General features: G+C 46.2%; 1 protein-coding gene across 6 annotated transcripts in view; it reads right to left on the bottom strand.

The window, feature by feature from the left end:
• The window catches only part of OGDH (oxoglutarate dehydrogenase), a 79413-nt gene that overhangs the window by 21577 nt on the left and 36385 nt on the right, over positions 1-21451 (bottom strand). For 3 of the 6 annotated variants that reach the window (XM_028167853.2, XM_028167852.2, XM_028167855.2), the window contains exons 5-11: positions 19761-19805; positions 11661-11776; positions 8521-8675; positions 8248-8394; positions 7631-7721; positions 7075-7254; positions 2947-3075 (exon numbers count right to left, since the gene is read on the bottom strand). In XM_028167853.2, the coding sequence (XP_028023654.2) occupies positions 2947-3075; positions 7075-7254; positions 7631-7721; positions 8248-8394; positions 8521-8675; positions 11661-11776; positions 19761-19805 (863 nt within the window). The remainder of the gene's footprint in view (positions 1-2946; positions 3076-7074; positions 7255-7630; positions 7722-8247; positions 8395-8520; positions 8676-11660; positions 11777-19760; positions 19806-21451) is intronic. The other 3 variants (XM_057549702.1, XM_028167854.2, XM_028167856.2) reach the window with 2 other exon arrangements.

Genomic DNA, 21451 nt, shown 5'->3' with positions numbered 1-21451 from the left:
GTCTTCTATCTTCTGGGCTACATGGTCACAGCTTCCTTTTAGAGTAATTTTCCAGACACTATGCGATCCTAAGACTCTCTCCTCTGGACACAGTCTCACTTAAGTTCAACCAAAATGCTTGACCTTCTGTCATAAGAAGTTTGACAAACCAAAGGCTTACCTGTACTGTATTTGTGTCATGTGATTCTTAAATTGAAATACTGTTAAATGTTTATATTGCCAAGAAGGAAGGTTTCAAATCAATGAATAATAAATAAGAAACTAGAAAGAGAAGACTAAATTAAACCCAAAGCAAGTAGAAGGAAAGAAATTACAAAGAGCAGAAACCAATGAAATAGAAAACAGGAAAACAACAGAGAAAATGCAATGAAACCAAAGCTGTTCCTTTGAAACCAACAACAAATCTATATAACCGAGAAAAAAAGAGAAAACACACAAATTACCAATATTAGGAATGAAAGAAGGGATAAAACAACAGACCCTAATAAGAGAACATTGCAAACTTTATGCTCATAAATTCCACAACTTAAATGAAATGAAAAAATTCCATGAAAGACAGAAGTAACCAGAGCTCACCCAAGAAGAAACAGATAACCTGAATAGTCTTATATCTACTAAAGAAATGGAATTTACACTTAAAAAAAAGTGCTCATAGGGACTTCCGCTTCTGGAAGATGGAGGAGATGTACCTTTCCCTCCTTCTCCTGCTAATAAGTACAATTAAAAACCCAAGGCAAAAAAAACAAACAAAAAAAAAAAACAAAAAAAAACCCAGGGCATTATATATATAAAACAAACACTGAAAGTAAACAGAAGCAAGCAGATGAGCCGGGGACCTCAGGTCCCGAGGAATGACTTGTGATCATTCCCAGCGCTACCTTTTTGCCTCATATAGCCCAGATTTAGGGCTAGAGAAGCAGGCAACTCAGAAACGCCAACAGGCATAGCAAAAAGAAGTTTCAAGGAAAGTGGCTCTCTCTGGCCAGAAGACCAGGAACAGGCCACCTAGCAGTACAGAAGATTTTTAGACAATCACCACCCTGCTGCAGCCAACCCCACAGAAAACACTGTGGCCACCCCCACTTGCCCCAGCAAAGGCCCGGTGTCCCCAGCAGTCCCCATAGGCTGCTGGTAATTAGGCAACCACTACATCCTTGGTGTTAGCGGAGGCCACTTGGGAAGCAGTAACAAAGCACCCTTGTCCCACCCTCCGTCCCCTCCCTTCCCTGGGTATCAACAGACCTGGGGTGGGGAACCTGGACCCCTACCCCACCTGGCAGTAACAAGTGTCCCCCCACCCCGACCCGAAATGTCCAGAGGACATCTGCTATAACAGGAGATTTAAATAAGATTCTGAGTTTCATAACATATCCTCAAAATGTCTGGTTTCGTAAGAAAGCACTTGTTATACCAACAACCAGAAAAATCTAAGCTTGAATGAGAAAAAGCAATCATTAGAAGCCAACACTGAGATGACACAGATTTTAGAATTATCTGACAAAGACTTCATAAAATTAAAATTCATAAAATTCAAAGCAAACTTCATAAAAATACCTCAATAAAAATTATGAACATGCCTGAAATACATGAAAAAATAGAAACTCAGCAAAGACACAGAAGATACAAGAAGAACCAAGTGGAAACTTTAGAGTTGAAAAAACAAAACAAACAAACAAACAAAATCCCCCAGGGGGTGGAAATCAGGGAAAAAATCCCCCAACCTGAATGGAGGTGCTCTATAGCAGAATGGAAGGGAGAAAGGAAAGACTCAGTGAACTTAAAGATGGAACAGAAATTACCCCATCTAAACAAATGGAGAGGGACTTCCCTGGTGGCGCAGTGGTTAAGAATCCGCCTGCCAATGCAAGGGACACAGGTTCTAGCCCTGGTCTGGGAAGATGCCACATGCCGCGGAGCAACTAAGCCTGTGTGCAACAACTACTGAGCCTGTGCTCTAGAGCCCATGCGCCACAACTACTGAGCCCACATGCCACAACTACTGAAGCCCATGTGCCTAGAGCCCGTGATCCGCAACAAGAGCAGCCACTGCAATGAGAAGCCCGTGCACCGCAATGAAGAGCAGCCCCTGCTCGCCGCAACTAGAGAAAGCCTGCGCGCAGCAATGAAGACCCAATGCAGCCAAAAATAAATAAATAAATAAATAAATAAATTTTAAAAAAAAGAATAAATAATCAAAAAAACCCAAAAACCAAAAACCAAAAAACACCAAAAAACCCAACCAATCAACCAAACAAAAAACTCCTGGGATGGAATTCACCTGACTCTGGAGACTACTCATGGAAAAACTTTTTTCTTAAAAAAAAAAAAAAATCCCCCTGTGTCTTGGGCTTCCAATCCCTGTGAATGATCTTTGCTATACTCTGTCCAGATTGAAGACCATTCCTGTTAGCATCTCAGCCCCTACCCAAAAAGCAGTAATGACTCTCTGTGTTTGGTCATCTGTTTAAAACACAGTTCAGAGATAGGTTGTTTTTAGACCTTTCTCTTTCCTTGGCACCTTTTCAATATCTATTTTATGAAACAACCTATAATGAATATTTCCATTAAAATTAGTATTTTAAGAATATATAATGCCATGAGAAAACACTGTGGTAAATAAGAAGTGGATATAAAACTGTGTATATAGAACCCAGTTTCTTAAAAGAGGAAAGCCATCTATATGCTTGTGGGTATGGAAGAAAATATTCTGAAATAACACCACGATCTTAAACACTGTAATTAAAATCTCTCCACTTTAAAGAAAGTTTCCTGTTTGTCCAAGTTTACTAATCAGAAAACAACAAGTGTATTAAATGATGAAAACATGTCATTCTAAGTAAGGCTGATGTGAGCATAGAAGCCTCAGGAGAAAGTCTAATTGATGCTGTGGCCTCCGCAGCCTTCTCTGCTGCAAAGACCCCAGAGCCCGCCTGGAGCCCAGGTTACCTGGTTGTTGACGACCACGTGGACAGTGCCGTGAGTCGTGTAGGACGGCAGGTCACTCAGGTGGAAGGTCTCGTACACGATGCCCTGGCCGGCAAATGCAGCATCCCCGTGCAGAAGGATGGACATGACCTGCAGACATGCAAAGGAGACCCCAAATGTGACATGGTCCTGACCACCATGTCCACAAGGCACACTGGAGATTCAGTCACAATCCACTTTTCAAAAAATGATGTATTTTGAGATAATTTCGAACTTAGAAAGAAAATGGCAGGAAGGCACAAAGACCCCCAGGCGCCCCCCAGCACCCCCATCCCCCCGAGGATGTGCTCCACGAGGGTGCCCTCCAGGTCTGCACACCAGCCACCCCGCCGTCACCTGCTGCAGAGCCAATGCCCACCACCCCTGCACCCACCACGCAGGACCCTCTCATCAGGAAAGCAATGCTGGCCCAGACCCCACGTGGACATGCTCTTAGGGCCACGCCTCTTTAGCCTCTCGACCTGGAGCAGCCCATTGTGTCTCCCGCCTCCACGGCGCGGACAGGCCTTGGGCTCCGATGGTCCTGTGTGACCAGACTCAGGAACGGTGCATTCCATGCCAGGGGACGCCAGAGCTGGCCTACCCCACGTGGATGAAGTTGACTTGGATCACCTGGACCGGTAGCTGTCTGTTTCTCCCTTTTTTTTTTTTGGGTCACGCTGCGCGGCATGTGGGATCCTAGTTCCTCAACCAGGGACCGAACCTGCACCCCCTGCAGTGGAAGTGGAGTCTTAACCACTGGACCACCAGGAAGTCCCTGTTTCTCCCTTTAAACTCACCATTTCTCCTCGGTAACGAGAACAGTGAGGAGAACTTCTGTATCTTGCTCCTTACCACACCTCCAGCCACCCAGCAGCCTGAGCGGCACCTCTGGGGTGCTGCCAGGTGTCACTCCTACCTTCATGCGCTGGCATTCCATAAGAGTTTTCTCTTCTCGACTTTTATTTATTTGTATTAATATGCACTCACGGATTCCTGTTTTATTCAACTGGCTGTAACTGACTAGTATCTGTAGTTATTTGGACGCTCACACTGTCCCAAACTTGGCGTGGGGGTCCCGTGCCATCTGGACAGGCCCCATGGCTCATTGGGGGCCTCCCTGCTTTCTGGCACAACAGAGATTTCAGCCCCCTGCTGCACTGTTCCTGCCCAGCCCTGGAATCAGACACTTCTCTGAGGAGCCTGGTTCCTTCGGTGGAGGACGGCCCTGAAGACTAATACTCGTGTGCTCATCACCACTAGAACAGCACCACTTCTAGGCTCTTTCCGCACAGAGCCAAAAACCAGATGTACAGGTGCACGTACACAGAGATTTCTAAATCTGTACACTGTACAACTATGATACCTCCAATTCCAATCCTTTTTCTGGGCCTTCCTCCTTCCGCATTTATAAACACCTCCTACACCGCGAGACGCTGTTCCCACTGTCCTCAATACGTTACCTGTTTGCTTGGTACAGCCTCACGGCCCTGCCACCCCTGCTCCTTGACGCCCTCTTGCTGTCTTTCCTCAGCTCCTGTCACCTCCCTGGTCCGCAGCGCCAGGAAGGAAAGGTCCATGTGCTCTTCAGGGACAAAAATCTAGATTTTTTTTTTAGCAGAACCCCATGTGTCCTGCCCTGGGGGACACAGGGATGGTCTATGACAGCTGGAAGTGGACACAGTGTCGGGTTTGCGCAGGGACATCCTCAGAGGACTGCAGCCTTGCCAGGGCCCAAACGACCAGGGGACGTGGCGCCTCTTCCTGCTCGCCAGGACGCGCGTTTCTCTGCAGAGCCTTCTCTGTACGACCTCGGCCTTCTGCCGTCGGGCACCTCAGGGTCAGCCTCCCCTCTCCTCACGCTGTTTCTCTTGATCTTCTGGAGAAGCTGCACTGTGTCCCTTGCTAGGCTGCATTCGGTCCCTCGTGTTCCCTCAGCGCAGCGCTGCTTGCTCAAATCACACACCCTGGCGGCCTGATCTGGACCCAGGTAGGAGCGGGCCTCCATCTGTGGCAGGCTACCTGCGGCGCTAGGGAGCTGCTTTCCCACACGAATGCCCCAAGGGCGACATCAGCCCTGAGCCAAGCTGGGTCAGGCTCAGTCTTGCACCAGGTTATAGAACAACCTTGGCCACATTTATAGAAATTACATAGTTTTTTTCTGAAACACTGAAGGTTATGTAACAAATACTCCAGCTCCCTGGATTCTGGGTTCAACAGAAATCAGATAATTGCCTAAGGATTTGGGAAGAGTAGCAAGGAGAGCAGGTGTGAAGGACTAGTGGGGTCTGGACCCACCCGCTGAGCATGGGCAAGGGTGGGCTCAGATAGAGGGGCGGGGGCAGGGGCCTGGAGGGATGGGCCGTCCACGCCAGGCAGGGCACTCCCATGGACAGGGCACTCCCTCAGAAAAGTGCCTGGTGACCACACAGGGCTAATCAGCCTCTCCTGGCCTCACAGGATGGATTGCTGTGATCATCTGAAGCATGTTAGATACCCTCCACCACTTTTCTCTAGTTATTTCATTCCTTTTCAGGATGTTTCCAGCATTCTAAGCAAGCGATGCTGGAGTGGCTTTTTGTCTGTAATTAATTAATTAATTAATTAACTAATTAATAAAATTTATTTATTTTATTTATTTATTTTTGGCTGCACTGGGTCTTTGTTGCTGCGCGCGGGCTTTCTCTAGCTGCAGCGGGCGGGGGCTACTCTTCGTTGTGGTGCGTGGGCTTCCCATTGCGGTGGCTTCTCTTGTTGCAGAGCACGGGCTCTAGGCACGTGGGCTTCAGTAGTTGTGGCATGTGGGCTCAGTAGTTGTGACTCGTGGGCTCTAGAGCGCAGGCTCAATAGTTGTGGCGCACGGGCTTAGCTGCTCCGCGGCATGTGGGATCTTCCCAGACCAGGGATCGAACCCGTGTCCCCTGCATTGGCAGGCAGATTCTTAACCACTGCGCCACCAGGGAAGCCCTGTCTGTAATTTATGAATGTGGATGTCACAGAGTTTTCTGCAATCTCGTTCCCTTCTCTGGCCCCAAATGCCTGGGCAAGGGTCCCAGCCACAGACAGCGGAAATGCTGGAGGCACTGGTCACTGATGCTGGTTTCCTCCCTATCTGTCCCCAGCCACTGTGTCACTGGTGGTCTCGGGGGCTGCACAGGAAGCCACATTCTACCCGCCTGGAGTTTCTGAGGCACCGTCCAGGCCCCCAAGCTCAGCGAAGTAACTCTCATGTCCCGACACCCTCCCCATGGGCCACACTCTTCGTGGTGCAGGAACCACTTCCTGTTCCCAACGCCACCTCTGGCCGGGATCCCGTTACCCTCTAACCATCCAAACACAGTACGAGTAGACTCACAGTGTTTTAAATTATAGAACCTAGTAAACTAATACTTGGTTCCACCTCTAAAAAGTCTGACCCCTCTCCAGGGCAACCCTGGGCCAGGATGCCCCCGGCCCCAGCTCCTCCCTGCTCTGCCCACAGCACAACCCCACCTCCATCTTTGTCCTTCTTTCATCTCCAGAGAATGTCCTTTTCTTCCCGTCTACCTAAATCCTGCTGTTTAATTAAATATGACAACTACCTGCTCTATCGATGAGAGGGTTTGACTGCCTTTCATTCCACTTCCTTCCACATCCATATACCTCTCTTCTGAAGTTCTTTACCAGTGAACCTGCAGCTTTACATCACATTGCTGTTCTCCATCTCTAAACGGTGCCACCCTGACACAAACTCGACCACCTCTCCTCCCATCTGTCAGTTTTACAATTCCCCCTTTAGGCTCACCCACACCTTTTCCTTAAGACTCTCTCCTCCTGTTCAGTGACAAACCCTCTTTGTCCACCATGATATTGTGCAAGACTAGCTTCTCCACAGGTGTGGTGACAATGAAAGCAATCTACTCCCCACCTAGCTCTGGTGGTCACAACTTGGAAGGAAGCATTATCTGTAACTGGGATTAATTTATTAACACTATGGCTACTCTTTCAAGATCCATTCAGAATATTTTGTTAAATTCCAGAAACATGAGGTCTGGGACGTGCCTGAGGCTGTGAGCCGGTCCTGGACCATCTGGCCTCAGGGCCGCCCCTGGCCAGCCCCCGTGGCCTTACCTTCTTTCCCTCGGTGTCCCCGCAGTAAAACTGCTCAGCTTTAGTCTTGCCCATCACCACGGGATCGGCAGCCTCCAGGTGGGAAGGGTTCGCCACCAGTGACAGGGTGATGTTCCTGTCGGTCACACGGTTGATCCGCCGGTGATACATGCCCAGGTGGTACTTCACGTCTCCAGAACCCTGAAGGTACAAACAGTCAGTCTTTATCCTGGGCATGGAGATGCTTACTCTTCACGACAGCCCTGTCCTGTGTTATTTCTCCTCCCAGAACCCCCATCCCTGGAAGGATGGAAAGCCTTTCCCCAGAATGGCTCCACCTAGGGCACAGGGAGAAGGTCCCTCAACCAGAGGTGCATGTCCCAAACCCCAGCGGGGAGGACTGCAGGGGCTGCCAGGCCTCTGATCTCTCTTTTCTCCGGAAGGTCGGCCACCGGCCACCTTCTTTGCGAGTGGTATGGAAGATCCCAGGCCCAGGTCCTTCCGGAGAAACAAGTGGAACCAGGGTCTGGTGTGGGTCGGAGCTATGCTAGTTTCTAAAAGAAATCAGGTGTCTCACCTCATCAGCTGCCTCCAGCTTTGAGTCGAACTGACAGAAAATCTGCTCCAGCTCCTTCCTGATGACGTTTGCAAGCACGTTCAGCCGCCCTCTGGTACACAGAGGAGCGAGCAGGGCCTGAGCTGTGTTCCGGGCAGCAGGCAATGCTGTTCTAGCCCCTTCCTCCCCCGATGGACAGGCAGTGCCTCGGTTTGCAGCCCGAGAGGAGCTGAGAGCAGAGCTGATGTGGGACACTCAGCCTCTGCTTGCCCGGCACCCAGGGCCAAGACGAGGTGGGAGGAAGAAAGGTAGAAAACGGAGAAACACTGCCGGCCTGCGGCAAACGCTCCACCCTCAGCCTCCGCTGCTGCCTCAAGCTGAGGTCTCCGCTCCACGTCACCGAGCAGCCTTCCCTCTAGGTTAACCTCCCTCAGTGGTGACCCCGACAAGGGCATGAGGCCAAGATGTCTGTCTAAAACCACTATGGCCTTGAGTGTGACAGTGGCTACCGAGGGAGGGGGATGCCGTGGCGACGGCTGTCCCGGGGCAGGGGTGCAAGTGCGCTCCAGGCGAGCCAGCCTCCTCGCTTGCCTAGTGCCCCACCCCGTGCTCCGGATGCATGAAGGGCGGCCAGGTACCTGTGCGGCATCCCCATGATCACATAGTCCACTCCGTTCTCACTTGACTTGTCAATGATGGTCTTGAGGGCAGGAATCAGCACCTCGCAGCCTTCGAGACCAAAGCGCTTCTCAGATGACCACTTCCGCTGCAGGAACTCCTCAAACCTGGACAGGAACCAAGCCAAGTCACCAGGGCCAACCTTGCTCGCGTGGGGCTGTGGCCACACTCCAAACCCACCCACCCCTGTCAACAGGCTGTACCACACTGACGGGACCAGTGCAGCCCCGTACCTGGTGGAGCGCACGAGCCGGGCCAGCAGGGTCCGCTTCTCCTCGTTGGTGAACTGCAGGATCCCAGGCGTCTCGAATTTCTGCCGGATCCACTGGCACTGCTCCAGGTCATTGATGAACATGAACTCCACCCCAATGTGCTGGCAGTACGCCATCTGTTTTTCATGCACACACACACACACGCACACACACACATATGATCAGGGGGATGTCCCCCCAGGTGTGTTGACTGCCTACTCAGCCAGAAGGCTGGCAGGAACAGGTGGCCTCCCTTTCAAATGCAACAGAGCCAGCTGTGACCTGGGGCACCAAGTCTGGGCCCACAACCTCCTCTCACTCCGAACCTGGCCATGAAATACTTCCTCCACAGAGTACAGAGCCCAATAGGCAGGGAGGGGACAGTGAGAACCACTAAGCCAAGACATTCTCCCTCCATGGCGGGAGGACAGAAGCACCAGCCCGGGGACGGGGAAGCTCCTGGGGAAGACAGGTTCTCTGACCTCAAGGTCAGACTGTGCCCAGCACCCTGAGAAAGAAAGGTCCTGTGCTGCCGGTGGATATCACAGCTCAGTGGTCACTTAAGTTTAGCAAGCTTGTATTTATTTATTTTTAAAATAAATTTATTTATTTATTTATTTTTGGCTGCATTGGGTCTTCGTTGCTGCGCGTGGGCTTTCTCTAGCTGCGGCGAGCTGGGGCAACTCTTCGTTGCGGTGTGTGGGCTTCTCGTTGTGGTGGCTTCTCTTGTTGTGGAGCACGGGCTCTAGGCACGCGGGCTTCAGTAGTTGCGGCACGCGGGCTCAGCAGTTGTGGCTCACGGGCTCTAGAGCACAGGCTCAGTAGTTGTGGAGCACAGGCTTAGTTGCTCCGCGGCACGTGGGATCTTCCCAGACCAGGGCTCGAACCCATGTCCCCTGCATTGGCAGGCGGATTCTTAACCACTGCTTTTAGGAATTTAAAAAGCAATGCCCTGGTGTGACAATAATTTGTTAAAATTAATCAATTTATATATATATATATATATATATATATATATATATATATATATATATATATATATATACCTTTTGGCCACGCTGCACATCTTGTGGGATCTCAGTTCCCTGAGCAGGGATCAAACCTGGGCCATGGTAGTGATAGCGCTGAATCCCAACCACTAGGCCACCAGGGAACTCCCGACAATAAGCTTTAGAGCCCACAAATGCCTTTCAACGTCTTCGCAGCAGCCATGCTGACCAAGCACTTGGAGGGCCGAGTTCTGCTTGGCGGTTCTGTCCGTGACCCCCTTTGGTTTTCACTACAGACATGGAAACTGGCTGGCACAGTGCAGGGTGAGGATGCACCTGGGATCCCAGTGGTGGGTCCAGATCTGACACCAGAGCAGGGGTGGGCACCTCTGCATGTTAATTCCATGATAATGAAACAAAGGGACATTTGCCTGAACTCAAAATAATGGCCGACCACAACGCGCTCGCTATCATCCTAGCCAAGAGAAGGAAAATCTTGCCTAGGGACAAAAAGAGGAAATAGAGCTGGGAAAGACCTTGGTGTTTAAGGTATTTTCGTTAACTCCAAAACTATATTTCCCTGATGACACCTCACGTGATAAACTGGGAACTTTTAAACTGGATGCACAAGAAGCCCAGGGATGGGGGGTGCTGGCCTGCCTTCCCTGACTTCAGAGCCAGAGCGAGTCACCACTTCCACCAGAGCTGTACAGTGACAGTGCCCTGATCTACTGAGCTGCAGAAGAAAGTGTATTTCTACACAAACACATTTGAGAAAACATGGCCCAGCCACAGCATCTGTTAACATGAACGTTGAACTTTCCTCCATCAGCTTAAAAAAGGGTGCATCTTCCCTGGGACCCAAGTCTGAGTTGTAAGCCTAGCAGAGAAGAGAGGAAGGGGTGGGGAAGAGGGCAGGGGGAGGGGAGAGGGGAGGGGAGGGGAAGAGAAAGAAGGAAGGGAAAGGGGGAGAGGAGGGGGAGGGAGGAAGTGGGGAGGAAAGAGGAGGGGAGGGGGAGGGGGCTCCCTCCTTTACCCATGGAGGCAGGAGAACACGCCCGTGCTCCTTATGCCTGATGGGCAGTATGTCCATTACTGAACAATTAAAGGCTCAAAGGAAACTATTAGGTCAAAAACAGTATGTCTCCATTATTATCAGCATGAATTTATCTATTAACTTGGACACATAGTTACTGGGCCCCTGGATCATATTTTGTTTTTCTTTTTCTTGGCTCAATCCCCAGGAGAAAAGGGCAGGGAGTTTTAGGTGCCGATTCTTAGCTTCTCTCTCTAGTGAGACGTTAGGAAGCCAAGGAATTGCACTCGCTCTAAATATTCAAAGAGCTGCAAGTTGATTATTATGTCACGGGACCAAGAACATACTTAAGTTCTGTCAGCTCACACAGCCGCCCAGTGCATGCACATGTCACGTGTAAACATACCCAACCCACCATCATCGGGCGAGTTTACACAAATATCTGTAAACAACAAGAAGGGGTATTCCGAACTGGGACAAGTCAGAATGGGAGGCTCTCTTGGAAGAGCCCTGGACGTGGGGCCCTCTGGGGACAGGGGGTGCTATGGCTGGGACCCCTGGAGTCCAGGTCCAAGTGTCCACAACAGCCCAACTCCTGGGTTCTGGCATTGGATGAAATGAGAGCCGTGCATGGCTCTCTGCCCCTTTCAAATGCTGGATCAGTACAACCTGGGGCTCGAGCAGTCGCTTGCAAACACAGCTGTGTAGCCCTATCTCTGGGAGATTTGTAAAAATGCGCATTTCCAGGCTCCAAAACCAGAGCTGACTCAGTTGGTCGTAGGTGGGCCAGGAATCTCCCCAGGCGTTCCTATTCAAGCTGGCTTGGGAATGACACCCTGTATTTACCTAATGCTTTAGGACACATTTTTTAAAGTCGGAAGCAAAGTCTACATTTTGTTATGGTTGATTGTAAAAATAAAAAAACATGGATTTTCATCAACAAAATAGCAAAAAACAAAACAAAACAATTCCCTATCCCTTACATTAAAAAAAAATATAGGATCAAGAGAAAAACAACCTAGTCTGGAGGCCTCCTGCCAACACAAGTTTTTAGCAAGTCCACTGGAGTTTTCTGGAAACGACTTGTGTTTTCTTACCTCCAGGCGTCGGATGATCTCCCGCAGCGGAAGGGCCGACTCCTGTCCGCCGATGAACGTGGTCGTGGGCAGGTGGAAGACCTTGTCCAGGTCAGACTCGTCCAAGCCGTAGAACCCTACGGGGGTGAGGAGAGACGGGCACAGCCATACGGGGGCCACAGTTTAGGAAAAGGGGGAGGGACTCCCCAGGGGAGAGAAAAAAGAAGAACAAAATCATAAAAACCTCTGTTATGTACGAAAATAAATACTATATTACAGCCAGAAACACAAACTTTAGCAACAAACAGAAGCTGAGTATATTACTGGCATCACAGGTAAAGGAGAATAAATTCATATGATGCATATATTAGTCCAGTGCACCAATTATTTATAATTTAGAGAAAAATGTATTTCAAGGTCCCACAGACACAAAGCAATTTAGCTTTGAAAAGGCACTGGGTAAGTCAATCAGAAAGCAAATGAAAAATAGTTAAGGAGAGAATTCAAGTAGAAAATGAGGAACTGGACTAGACTAGGTCATATATGTCTCAATGGCGATGGCATTTGTACGTGGTGAGTGGAAGCTAGGAGACTGAGAAGTGAGGGACAGTCACCAAGAAGCCCAGTGGCCTGCGGGAGAGCTGCCAGGCAGCAGGGCAGAGGCTTCCACAGCCACCTCTGATGAAGGACGGCGCCGTCTCCTGGAAGACCTCCAACTGCACATGAAGACCCATCCTCCAGACAGCGCTCATAAGTCACAGATCTGATTATTGCTCTCCCCAGTCCAATACCGACACGTATTTACTGACTAATTGCTAAGGAACCGACTATCACTGACTCATCACTGCTATTTGCTGAGCACCACGTGCAAGGTGCCTCCTCATCTGAAAGCATATTTCAAACTGACAAACATGTGATGGAGTAGAGGGGCTCTTTCCAGGGCATTATGCGCTTGTTTCATGTTGCAATAATTATCAAAGGGGAAGAGACTTGGAGGAAAACTGTCCAGTGACACTATAGGTTAGGCTCCCACCCACAAGATATTGGCTGGAGTGAGGCAAGGTGCAGGTCACAATCCCAGACGCCAGGATGAAATGTGAAACGAGCACCCACAGTCTCTAACACCTGACTGTGCAAGATCAGACAGTCTCCCATTTCCTGGCCTAATTAAGTGTAAATAAGACAGAGGGCCCAGTAAGGGACCTAAGCAGTCGCTTGCAAACACAGCTGTGTATCCAAATCTCTAGGGAATTTGGGAGAGTTGTAAAAATGCACATTTCCAGGCTCCAATGCCAGGACTTGACTCAGCTGGTCATGGATGGGCCACGAACATCCCCGGATGATCCTATTCAAGCTGGCTTGGGAACGACAGCTTTTATTTATCTAATGCTCTAGGACACTTTTCTTTTTTAAGTTTTAAAAGCAAATTCTATGTTTTTCAACCTTTTTTTGTTTTATTAAAACAAAAGCAACCTGGCTTTTTTTCACCTTGGGGTGGAGGCGGTGGTGATGGTAGAGTGGCTTGGTTAAGCTATGCACCCGTTTCCTGCTGTTATTCTATCAAGAATGAGGATGGGCCATCACGTGGGCTTGATAAAGCATGGCTCTGGCCCTTCACAGCCCAGCTCTCAGTGTTTATGGAGGAAAACCAGAGTTATGTGGGGGACACTTTTCCTAGCTCATGGGAACACTCAGCAGTGGGGGCTCAGGGAACCGGGGTATCCAAAGAGTGCACACTCTGTTGGGAACATTTTGAACATTTTGATTGTGGAGTTAACCAATGACCTGTGTGTCCCAGAGGAGAACATGGGCTTGTCGTGACCTTTCAGCATGAAGAGCCCTCTGCCTCACCATATGTGTGATTTTTCATTTCCATCACCGTGAACTGATCATTCTTGGGCTCTACTACTGAACTTCAAAAGTGCTGGCCTTGCTTCTGAGTTCTTCAGTCATTTGAGAACTTAAATCTACAGACGTCTGGGAAGGTAGTATAGACATACTCCTACCTACTCCCCCACCAAGTGCAACTTAAAACCCCAGATATCATATATAAAACAGATGTAAGATGACGCCAAAGGGTGGAGAAAAAAGCCAACCAGCCAAGGAGGTCCCTGGGTTTCCTTTTGGGCTCCCATATCCCAGACTTGGAGCAAAGAATGTGTAAATTTCTACAGGTGTAGACAGAAAAAGCCCCAACAAAAGCTGCTCTCTTTAAAGGACCAGGAGAAAGGCAGCCTCGCAGGACAGAAAACTTTTAGACTGTAACTGCTCTGCTCCACCCAAACATACAGAACACACTGCAGCTCCATCAACACCCTTGCCAGGCTGCAGAGCACTCTGACCTCTGACCCCACCCAAAGGTTTCAGAAAAGGCCCAAGAGGAAGCCCAAACTTTCATTTCCTCTGGGAGGTAATGCACTAGCCCACTCCCCCACCCTAATGTCAACAGAGACTTTGGGGCCCAGAATGTCCATCTCCACTGGGGAGTAACTAGGTGGGCCCCTCCCTACCAGAGCAGTGTTCAGAGGAGCCTGGCTATAACAAAGATTTAAACAAGATCCCATCTCATAATACCCAAAATGTCCTGGTTTCAATATAAAAAAAAAAAAAAGAAAAATCACTTATAACAAGAACCAGGAATATGTCAGATTGAACGAGAAAAGATAATCAATAGACACTAACACCAAAATGACACAGATGTTAGAATTATCTGACTAAGATTCTCAAGAAGCCATTATCAAATAATTTCAGTGAGCAATTAAAACATGAGAGACATGAAAAAAAAAAATTAAGTCTCAGCAAAGACATAGAAAGTCTCTGCAAAAAATTAAGATACAAAGAAGCACCAAATGGGAAATTTTGAAACTGCAAAATATAATAACCCAAATTAAAACTTAGTAAATGGGCTCAATGGCATTATCAGAGGACAGAGGATCAGTGAACTTAAAGGGAGAACAACAGAAATAAACCAACCTGAAGAATACAGAGAAAACAGATTGGGGGGAAAAAAAAGGGAAGAAAGTCCTGGGGACATGTGATGCTGTAACAAAAGATTTCACAGTTGTTCTGATGAATCCTGGAAGGAGAAGAGAAAGCGGGAGGCTGAAAACTTCCCAAATATGGCAAAAGACTTACCCCACAGACTCAAGAAGCTCAGTGAACTCACAGAATAAAGCCAAAGAAATCCATGTCAAGATATGTTACAATTAAACTTCTGAATTTAAAGACAAATTTAAAGACAAAGAAAAAATCTTGAAAGCAGCCAGAATATAGTGACACTTTGCCTAGAGGGCAAAACAACTCAAATAACAGTGGATTTCTCAACAGAGGACGAAACAACTCAAATAATAGTGGATTTCTCAATAGAAGCCATGGAGACCAGAAGTAGCACCACACTTACCAAGAGCTGAAAGAAAAGAATTGTTTCCCCATAATCCTATATACAGTGATAATATCCTATAGGAATGAAGGAGAAATCAAAACATTTTCAGATGAAGAGAACTAAGAGAATCTGTCATCCTAAATGAATGGCTAAAAGAAGTTGTAAACAGAAAGGAAATGATATCAGAAGGAATCAGACAGGAAGAAGGAAGAAAGAACATGGAACTAAAAAATACAGGTAAATAAAAGACTTTCCTTCTCCTCGTGGGTCTTCTAAATTATGTTTGATGATTGAAGCAAAATTTGTAATATTATCTGATGCAGTTCTAAACACATGTAGAGGAAATATTTAAGATAATTATATATTTTACATGGAGAGAATGAAGGGATGTAAAGGGAGGTAAGTACACTTCACTTGAACTGGTAAAATGATGACACCATTAGATTGTGATAAGTTATGTAGTGATATAACACCTAAACAGCCACTAAAAAGGCTAAAAACCACTAAAAACACAAAGAGATATGATAAAAGACTATATATAAATAAAAATGGAATTTTTAAAGTATAGGTTTAAAAACCTATAGGAAGTCAGGAAAAAGAAAGCAGAGAAATGAATAGAGACAAACAAAATGAAGGATAAAATGGTAGACTTAAGCCCTAACATATCAATAGTTACACTAAATATAAATGGTCTACTTAAATGACAGAGACTGATGGAGTGGATTAAAAAAACAGGACCCAACTATATGCTTGACTTCAAATACAGTGATTTAGGCAGATTGAAAGTAAAAGGATGGAAGAAGATATGTCATGTAAAACATGTCCAACAAAAGCAGGAGTAGCTATATTATCATCAGATAAAGTATACATTAGAGCAAAGAAAATTACTAGAGACAGAGAGGGACATTGTATGATAAAAAGATCAATCCACCCAGAAGACATAGCAATCCTAAGTGTGTGTGCACCAAACAACAGAGATGCAAAATATGTGAAAAAAAAAAAAAACCCTGAGGACTGAAAAGAGACAAATCCACAGTTTGTCTGGAGATTTCAAAGCCCTTCACTCAATAATCGATTAAAAAAGTAGATAGACAGTTGCCAAAGATATAGAAAGACTCTACAACTGACAGGATCTAATGGACATTTATAGAACACTTCACCAAACAACGGCAGAGTATGCATTCTTTCCAAATGTCCATGGAACATATGCCAATTCAGACAATATAGTGGGCCATAAAAACACCTCAACAAATTTAGCAGAACTGAGGGACTTCCCTGGTGGTCCAGTGGTTAAGCATCTGCCTTCCAATTCAGGGGATGCGGGTTCGATCCCCGGTCGGGGAACCAGGATCCCACATGCCATGGGGCAACTAAGCCCGTGTGCCACAACTAGAGAGAAGCCAGTGCGATGCAACTGGAGAAGCCCACGCGCTGTAACAAAAGATCCTGCATGCTGCGACTAAGGCTCGACGAAGCCAAAAACAAAAAAATTTAGCAGAACTGAAATTATGTGGAGTACATTCTCCAACAACAATGGAATCAAACTAGAAATCAATAAGAGAAAGATAAAAGGAAAATCTCCAAATTCTTGGAAACTAAACAACACCTTCTAAATAATCCCTGAGTCAAAGAAGAAATATTAAGGGGTATCAAAAAATACACTGAACTTAATGGAAATGAAAATACAACATGTCAAAGTTTGTAGAACAGCTAAAGCAGTTCTGAGAGGCGAATTTATAGCAGGAAATGCAAACATTAGAGAAGAGGAAAAGGCTCTAATCAGTAATCTATAAGATCTTACCACAAGAGCCTAGAAAAAGAAGGAAAAAAAAAAAACAATACAAAGAAAGCAGAAGTACGGAAATAAAGATAAGAGCAGAAATCAATGAAATTGAAAACAGCAAAACAGAAAAATCAATGAAACAGCTGGTTCTTTGGAAAGATCAGTAACACTGACAAACTTCTAACAGGACTAACAAAGAAAAAGAGAAGACACAAATTACCAATATCAGGAATAAAAGGGGATATCAATACAGACCCTGCAGATATCAAAAAGATACTAAGGGAATACTATGAACAACATACACTTGACAACTCACATGTAAACAAACCATTCCTAGAACAACACAAACTGCTGTTACCCACCCACTATGAAACAGATAATCTGAATAGCTCTAACTTTTAAAGAAATCGAATTCATAAATAAAAAGCTTCTGAAAAAGAAATCCAAACCCAGATGGTTTTGCTGGGGAATTCTACTGGATGTTTAAAGAAGAATTAACACCAACTCTACACAGTCTCTTTCAAGAATTAGAGTAGGAAGAAAACTTCTCAGCTTATTTTACAAAGCTAGAATTACCCTGATACCAAGAGCAGACAAAGACAGTCAGAAAAAAAAAAATTACAGACCAATATTCCCTACAAATACAGACGCAAATACATATATATAGATGCAGCAATATGCAAAAAGAATTATATACCATGACCAATTGAGGTTTATTCCAGCAGTACATGAAGTTTGGTTTAATATTTGAAAATCAATCGATGTAATCCAACATTGATCAGGAACAAAGCAAGGATGTTCATTCTTATGCCTCTTAGTCAACATGGTACTGGAAGGTCCAACCAGGGCAATTGGGCAAGAAAAGGAAATAAAAGGCAAACAGATTGGAAACGAAGAAATAATTGTTCCTATTTTCAAGTGAGATGATTGTCTACCCAAAAAATTCTGAAGAATCTACTAAAAAAAAAAAGTCTTAGAATAAATGAGCTCAGCAAGGTCACAGGACACAACATAAAAACAATCAATTGTACTTCTAGATATTAGTAATGAATAGATGGACACTAAATTTTTTTTAAAAAAGGAAGTACTAACATGTAAATCTAACGAAACATGTACAGAATTTGTATGCTGAAAACTACAAAAAGCTGATGAAAGAAATCAAAGATCTAAATAAGTGAGACATACTATGTTCATGGATTGAAGGGCAACATAGTAAAGATGTCAATTCTCCTTAAATTGATCTATAGGTTTAACACAATTCCTACCAAAATGTCAGCAAGAGTTTTTGTAAATGTAGACAAGCTTATTCTAAAATTTACATGGAAAGAGATAGGCCCTAGAACAGCCAAGGCAATTCTGGAAAAGGAAAATAAAGTTCAGCAGCTACAGTAATCAAGACAGTGTGGTACTGGTGGAGAGACACACCTATTAAAAGAATAGAGAACCCGGAAACAGACCCACTGAATAAGGCCAACTGATTTTTGATAAAAGTGTATAAAAGCAATTCAATGATAAGAAAGACAAACTTTTCAGTTAATGGTGCTGGAGCGATTGACATCCACAGGCCAAAAATAAACAAACCTTGATCTAAACTTCATATCCTATACAGAAATGAACTCAAAATGGATCATAGATTTAAATGTTAAATGCAAAACTATAAAACCTTTAGAAAAATACAGAGGAGAAAATCTTCAGGATCTAGAGCTAAGAAAAGAGTTCTTAAACTTGATACCAAAAATATGATCTTATGGATCATGGGAAAATTGATACACTGGACTATAGAGTTTAAAACTTTTGCTCTGTAAAAGACCCTATTAGCCAAAGAACAGAAACAACATAAAGGTCCTTCAATGAGTAAATGGTTAAAACAATTCTGGGACATCTATGGAGAGGAATGCTACTCAGCAATTAAGAAGGAAAAAACTAGTGTTAGAAAATCATGTTGACTGAAAAATGCCAATTCCAAAATGTTACATACTGTGATTTGTAAAACATTCTTGAAATGACAAAATTATAGAAATGCAGCACAGAACAGTGGTTGCCAGGGGTCAAACATGGCGGTGGGGTAGAAGGGGAGTCAGTGTGGCTACAGAGGGGCAGCAGGAATGACCGCTGGAGTGATGTAGACCTCTGTGGCTTGACTGCTGTCAGTGTTGGTATCCTGGTGTGATGTACTACGGTTTACAAGATGGTACCACTGAGGGAACTGGCTGAAAGGCATATGAGAATGTCTCTGTTATTTTTCATAACTGCATACAATTATTTCAAAATGAAAAGTTTAATCAAAATTAGAGTCTCACAGACATTATAAGATGGAGGAAAAAGAGAACTTCTGAGTGACACCAGGCATGGAAGGAAGACTGGCCACTGGGGCGAGTGACAGCAGGCAGATGACCCCCGGCTCCCCACTCTGGATTCTTCAAAGGTGCTCTGCCCAGAACCAAGGGTCATTAAGGATTCCTTACTTCATTAAGTGACTTTTTATCAGTACTTCAGTTGTCCTTCAAACATGGGAGGATCAAAAGGGAAAAAATGCCCAGGAAGCAGAATCTGAAAGAATCCAGAGTCCAGTCAAAGGCACAGTGCAGGATGTGGAGGAGAATGTGCCAACATGCAGCATGTAGTGTGGCCTCGGGTCCCCGCTGGCTACAGCAGGAGCTGCAGACAGCCTACGCTGAAGACGGAAGCCCAGCGAAGCGATGGTGAGACACACGTGGAGGTGAAAATGCTCTTCAGAACACAAATGGACAGAAGCTAATATGACATGGTAAGTAGCTCTACCTGTTGGATAACAGCCAAATGACAGGAAAAACATATCTCAAGACAATTAACAAACTTCAAAACACTCGACAGAGTTGTGTCAACTTTCCCCAAATTGCATGCTGGGGAAAGATGCACATCCTGTTCAAATGAGCTCCTCAGCTCCAGAAAAGTGAAAGGCTCGTTATTTTCATACCTCCTACTGTTAGCATTCGAAGTCGTTCCTTGAAAACTGCAAGATCTGAGAGGCAGAGTGGGATAGCATGGGTGAGCGCAGAGGGAAAAAGACAGGTGACAGTTAGTTTAACAAAACCCAAAACACCCAAAACCCTACACCATTACCGCAGGAACAGGTAGCACAAACACTGTCACACAGACATAGACACTGAAGGAGAACAAGGGAGGGGGGATAGGTGGTCTGAGAGCTACTTTGATAAACATGGAAACGGTTCATGAACAGCTGGAATAAGGTGAATCTGAGGGAGGGAAAGGCAGCTCCCTGAGACTGAGAAGCCACCGTGTGGCGGCAGCTGAGACCTCCTCACTTCCCCACCCTGAACAAGTGGCCGACACAGAGCTCTCCTGGGAAGTCAAATCCACCCAGTCCAGACTGCTTTGGGATGAAAAAACTGGGGAAAAGAAAATGAAAAAGCCTAATTATTGAGCCCCATTCCTCAGAACTGGAGCATCAGGCAGCAGACTAGACCCAAAACCTCAAGCTCCTGCTGGACTCTAAAGAGTAGAAGGTAGGTCCTCGGTCTCCCCTCTCGAGAAGGTAGAACCAGGATGGAGGAACTCATCTGCTGAGGACACAGGCCGAGAGCCACACACGTGCACAGATGCACACACTCCTGCCCCACACCTGGAAGCTTGCCTGGCGCTAGTGAAAATCAAGATGTTGACCTGGACACACAGAATACCTCCTGACGCTGGTTCCCTGGGAGGGTGGGCCTGAGGACTGAGGGGTCAGAGCATGGTCACTGGCACTGTGGCTGCTCCCTGCCCTGGGAGTAGAGAGGAAGGCCAGCCAATGCATCCTTGGAAGCTGATGGCAAGAGCTCTGACTCAGAGAGGACGGAGACGCCTGCTCTGAGCGGGTAAAGCTCTCCTCCTCGCCCTCGAGGACGGCAGCACCTACCAAAGACCTCAGAGCAAGGGGCTCTCAAGACAATGGAACGTCCAGATCCTGCAGAAAAGCATGGATGCTTTGCTTAAGCCAAGGATGAAGACTCTTCATTTTTTTCCTTCAATCCTCATGATCAAGACACAGGACCACGCCAAGAAGCCATAAGCGTTGCCTGCGGGACTATCTCTCCACCTCCTCCGCCACCTCCCCACGCGACGCTGGCCTCAAAGGGAACTGCAAATGTGCGTGCGTTAAAAAAAATCTAGTGACTTCCCTGGGGCGCAGTGGTTAAGAATCCGCGTGCCAATGCACGGGACACGTTTGAGCCCTGGTCTGGGAAGATCCCACATGCCGCAGAGCAACTAAGCCCGTGTGCCACGACTACTGAGCCTGCGCTCTAGAGCCCGCGAGCCACAACTACTGAGCCCACGTGCCACAACTACTGAAGCCCGTACGCCTAGAGCCCGTGCTCCGCAACAAGAGAAGCCACCGCAATGAGAAGCCCGTGCACCGCAACGAAGAGTAGCCCACACGCAGCAACAAAGACCCAATGCAGCCAAAAAATAATAAAATTTAAAAAAAAAATCTAAAGGCAATATGGTAAAATGTTTACATTTGTTCACTCTGGGTACTGGATATGTGGATGCTTTTATTTTTATCTGCACTTTTTGGATAGTTTTAAAATAAAATACGAAGAAAAGACACAAACCGAAGGAGAGTGGAAAGAGAACAGATATGCTGGTCGTCATTTACAGAAAGCA

Source organism: Balaenoptera acutorostrata, chromosome 7 (genome assembly GCF_949987535.1).
Source record: "Balaenoptera acutorostrata chromosome 7, mBalAcu1.1, whole genome shotgun sequence".
NCBI classification, from domain to species: domain Eukaryota; kingdom Metazoa; phylum Chordata; class Mammalia; order Artiodactyla; family Balaenopteridae; genus Balaenoptera; species Balaenoptera acutorostrata.
This window is presented reverse-complemented; position numbering and strand designations above follow the sequence as displayed.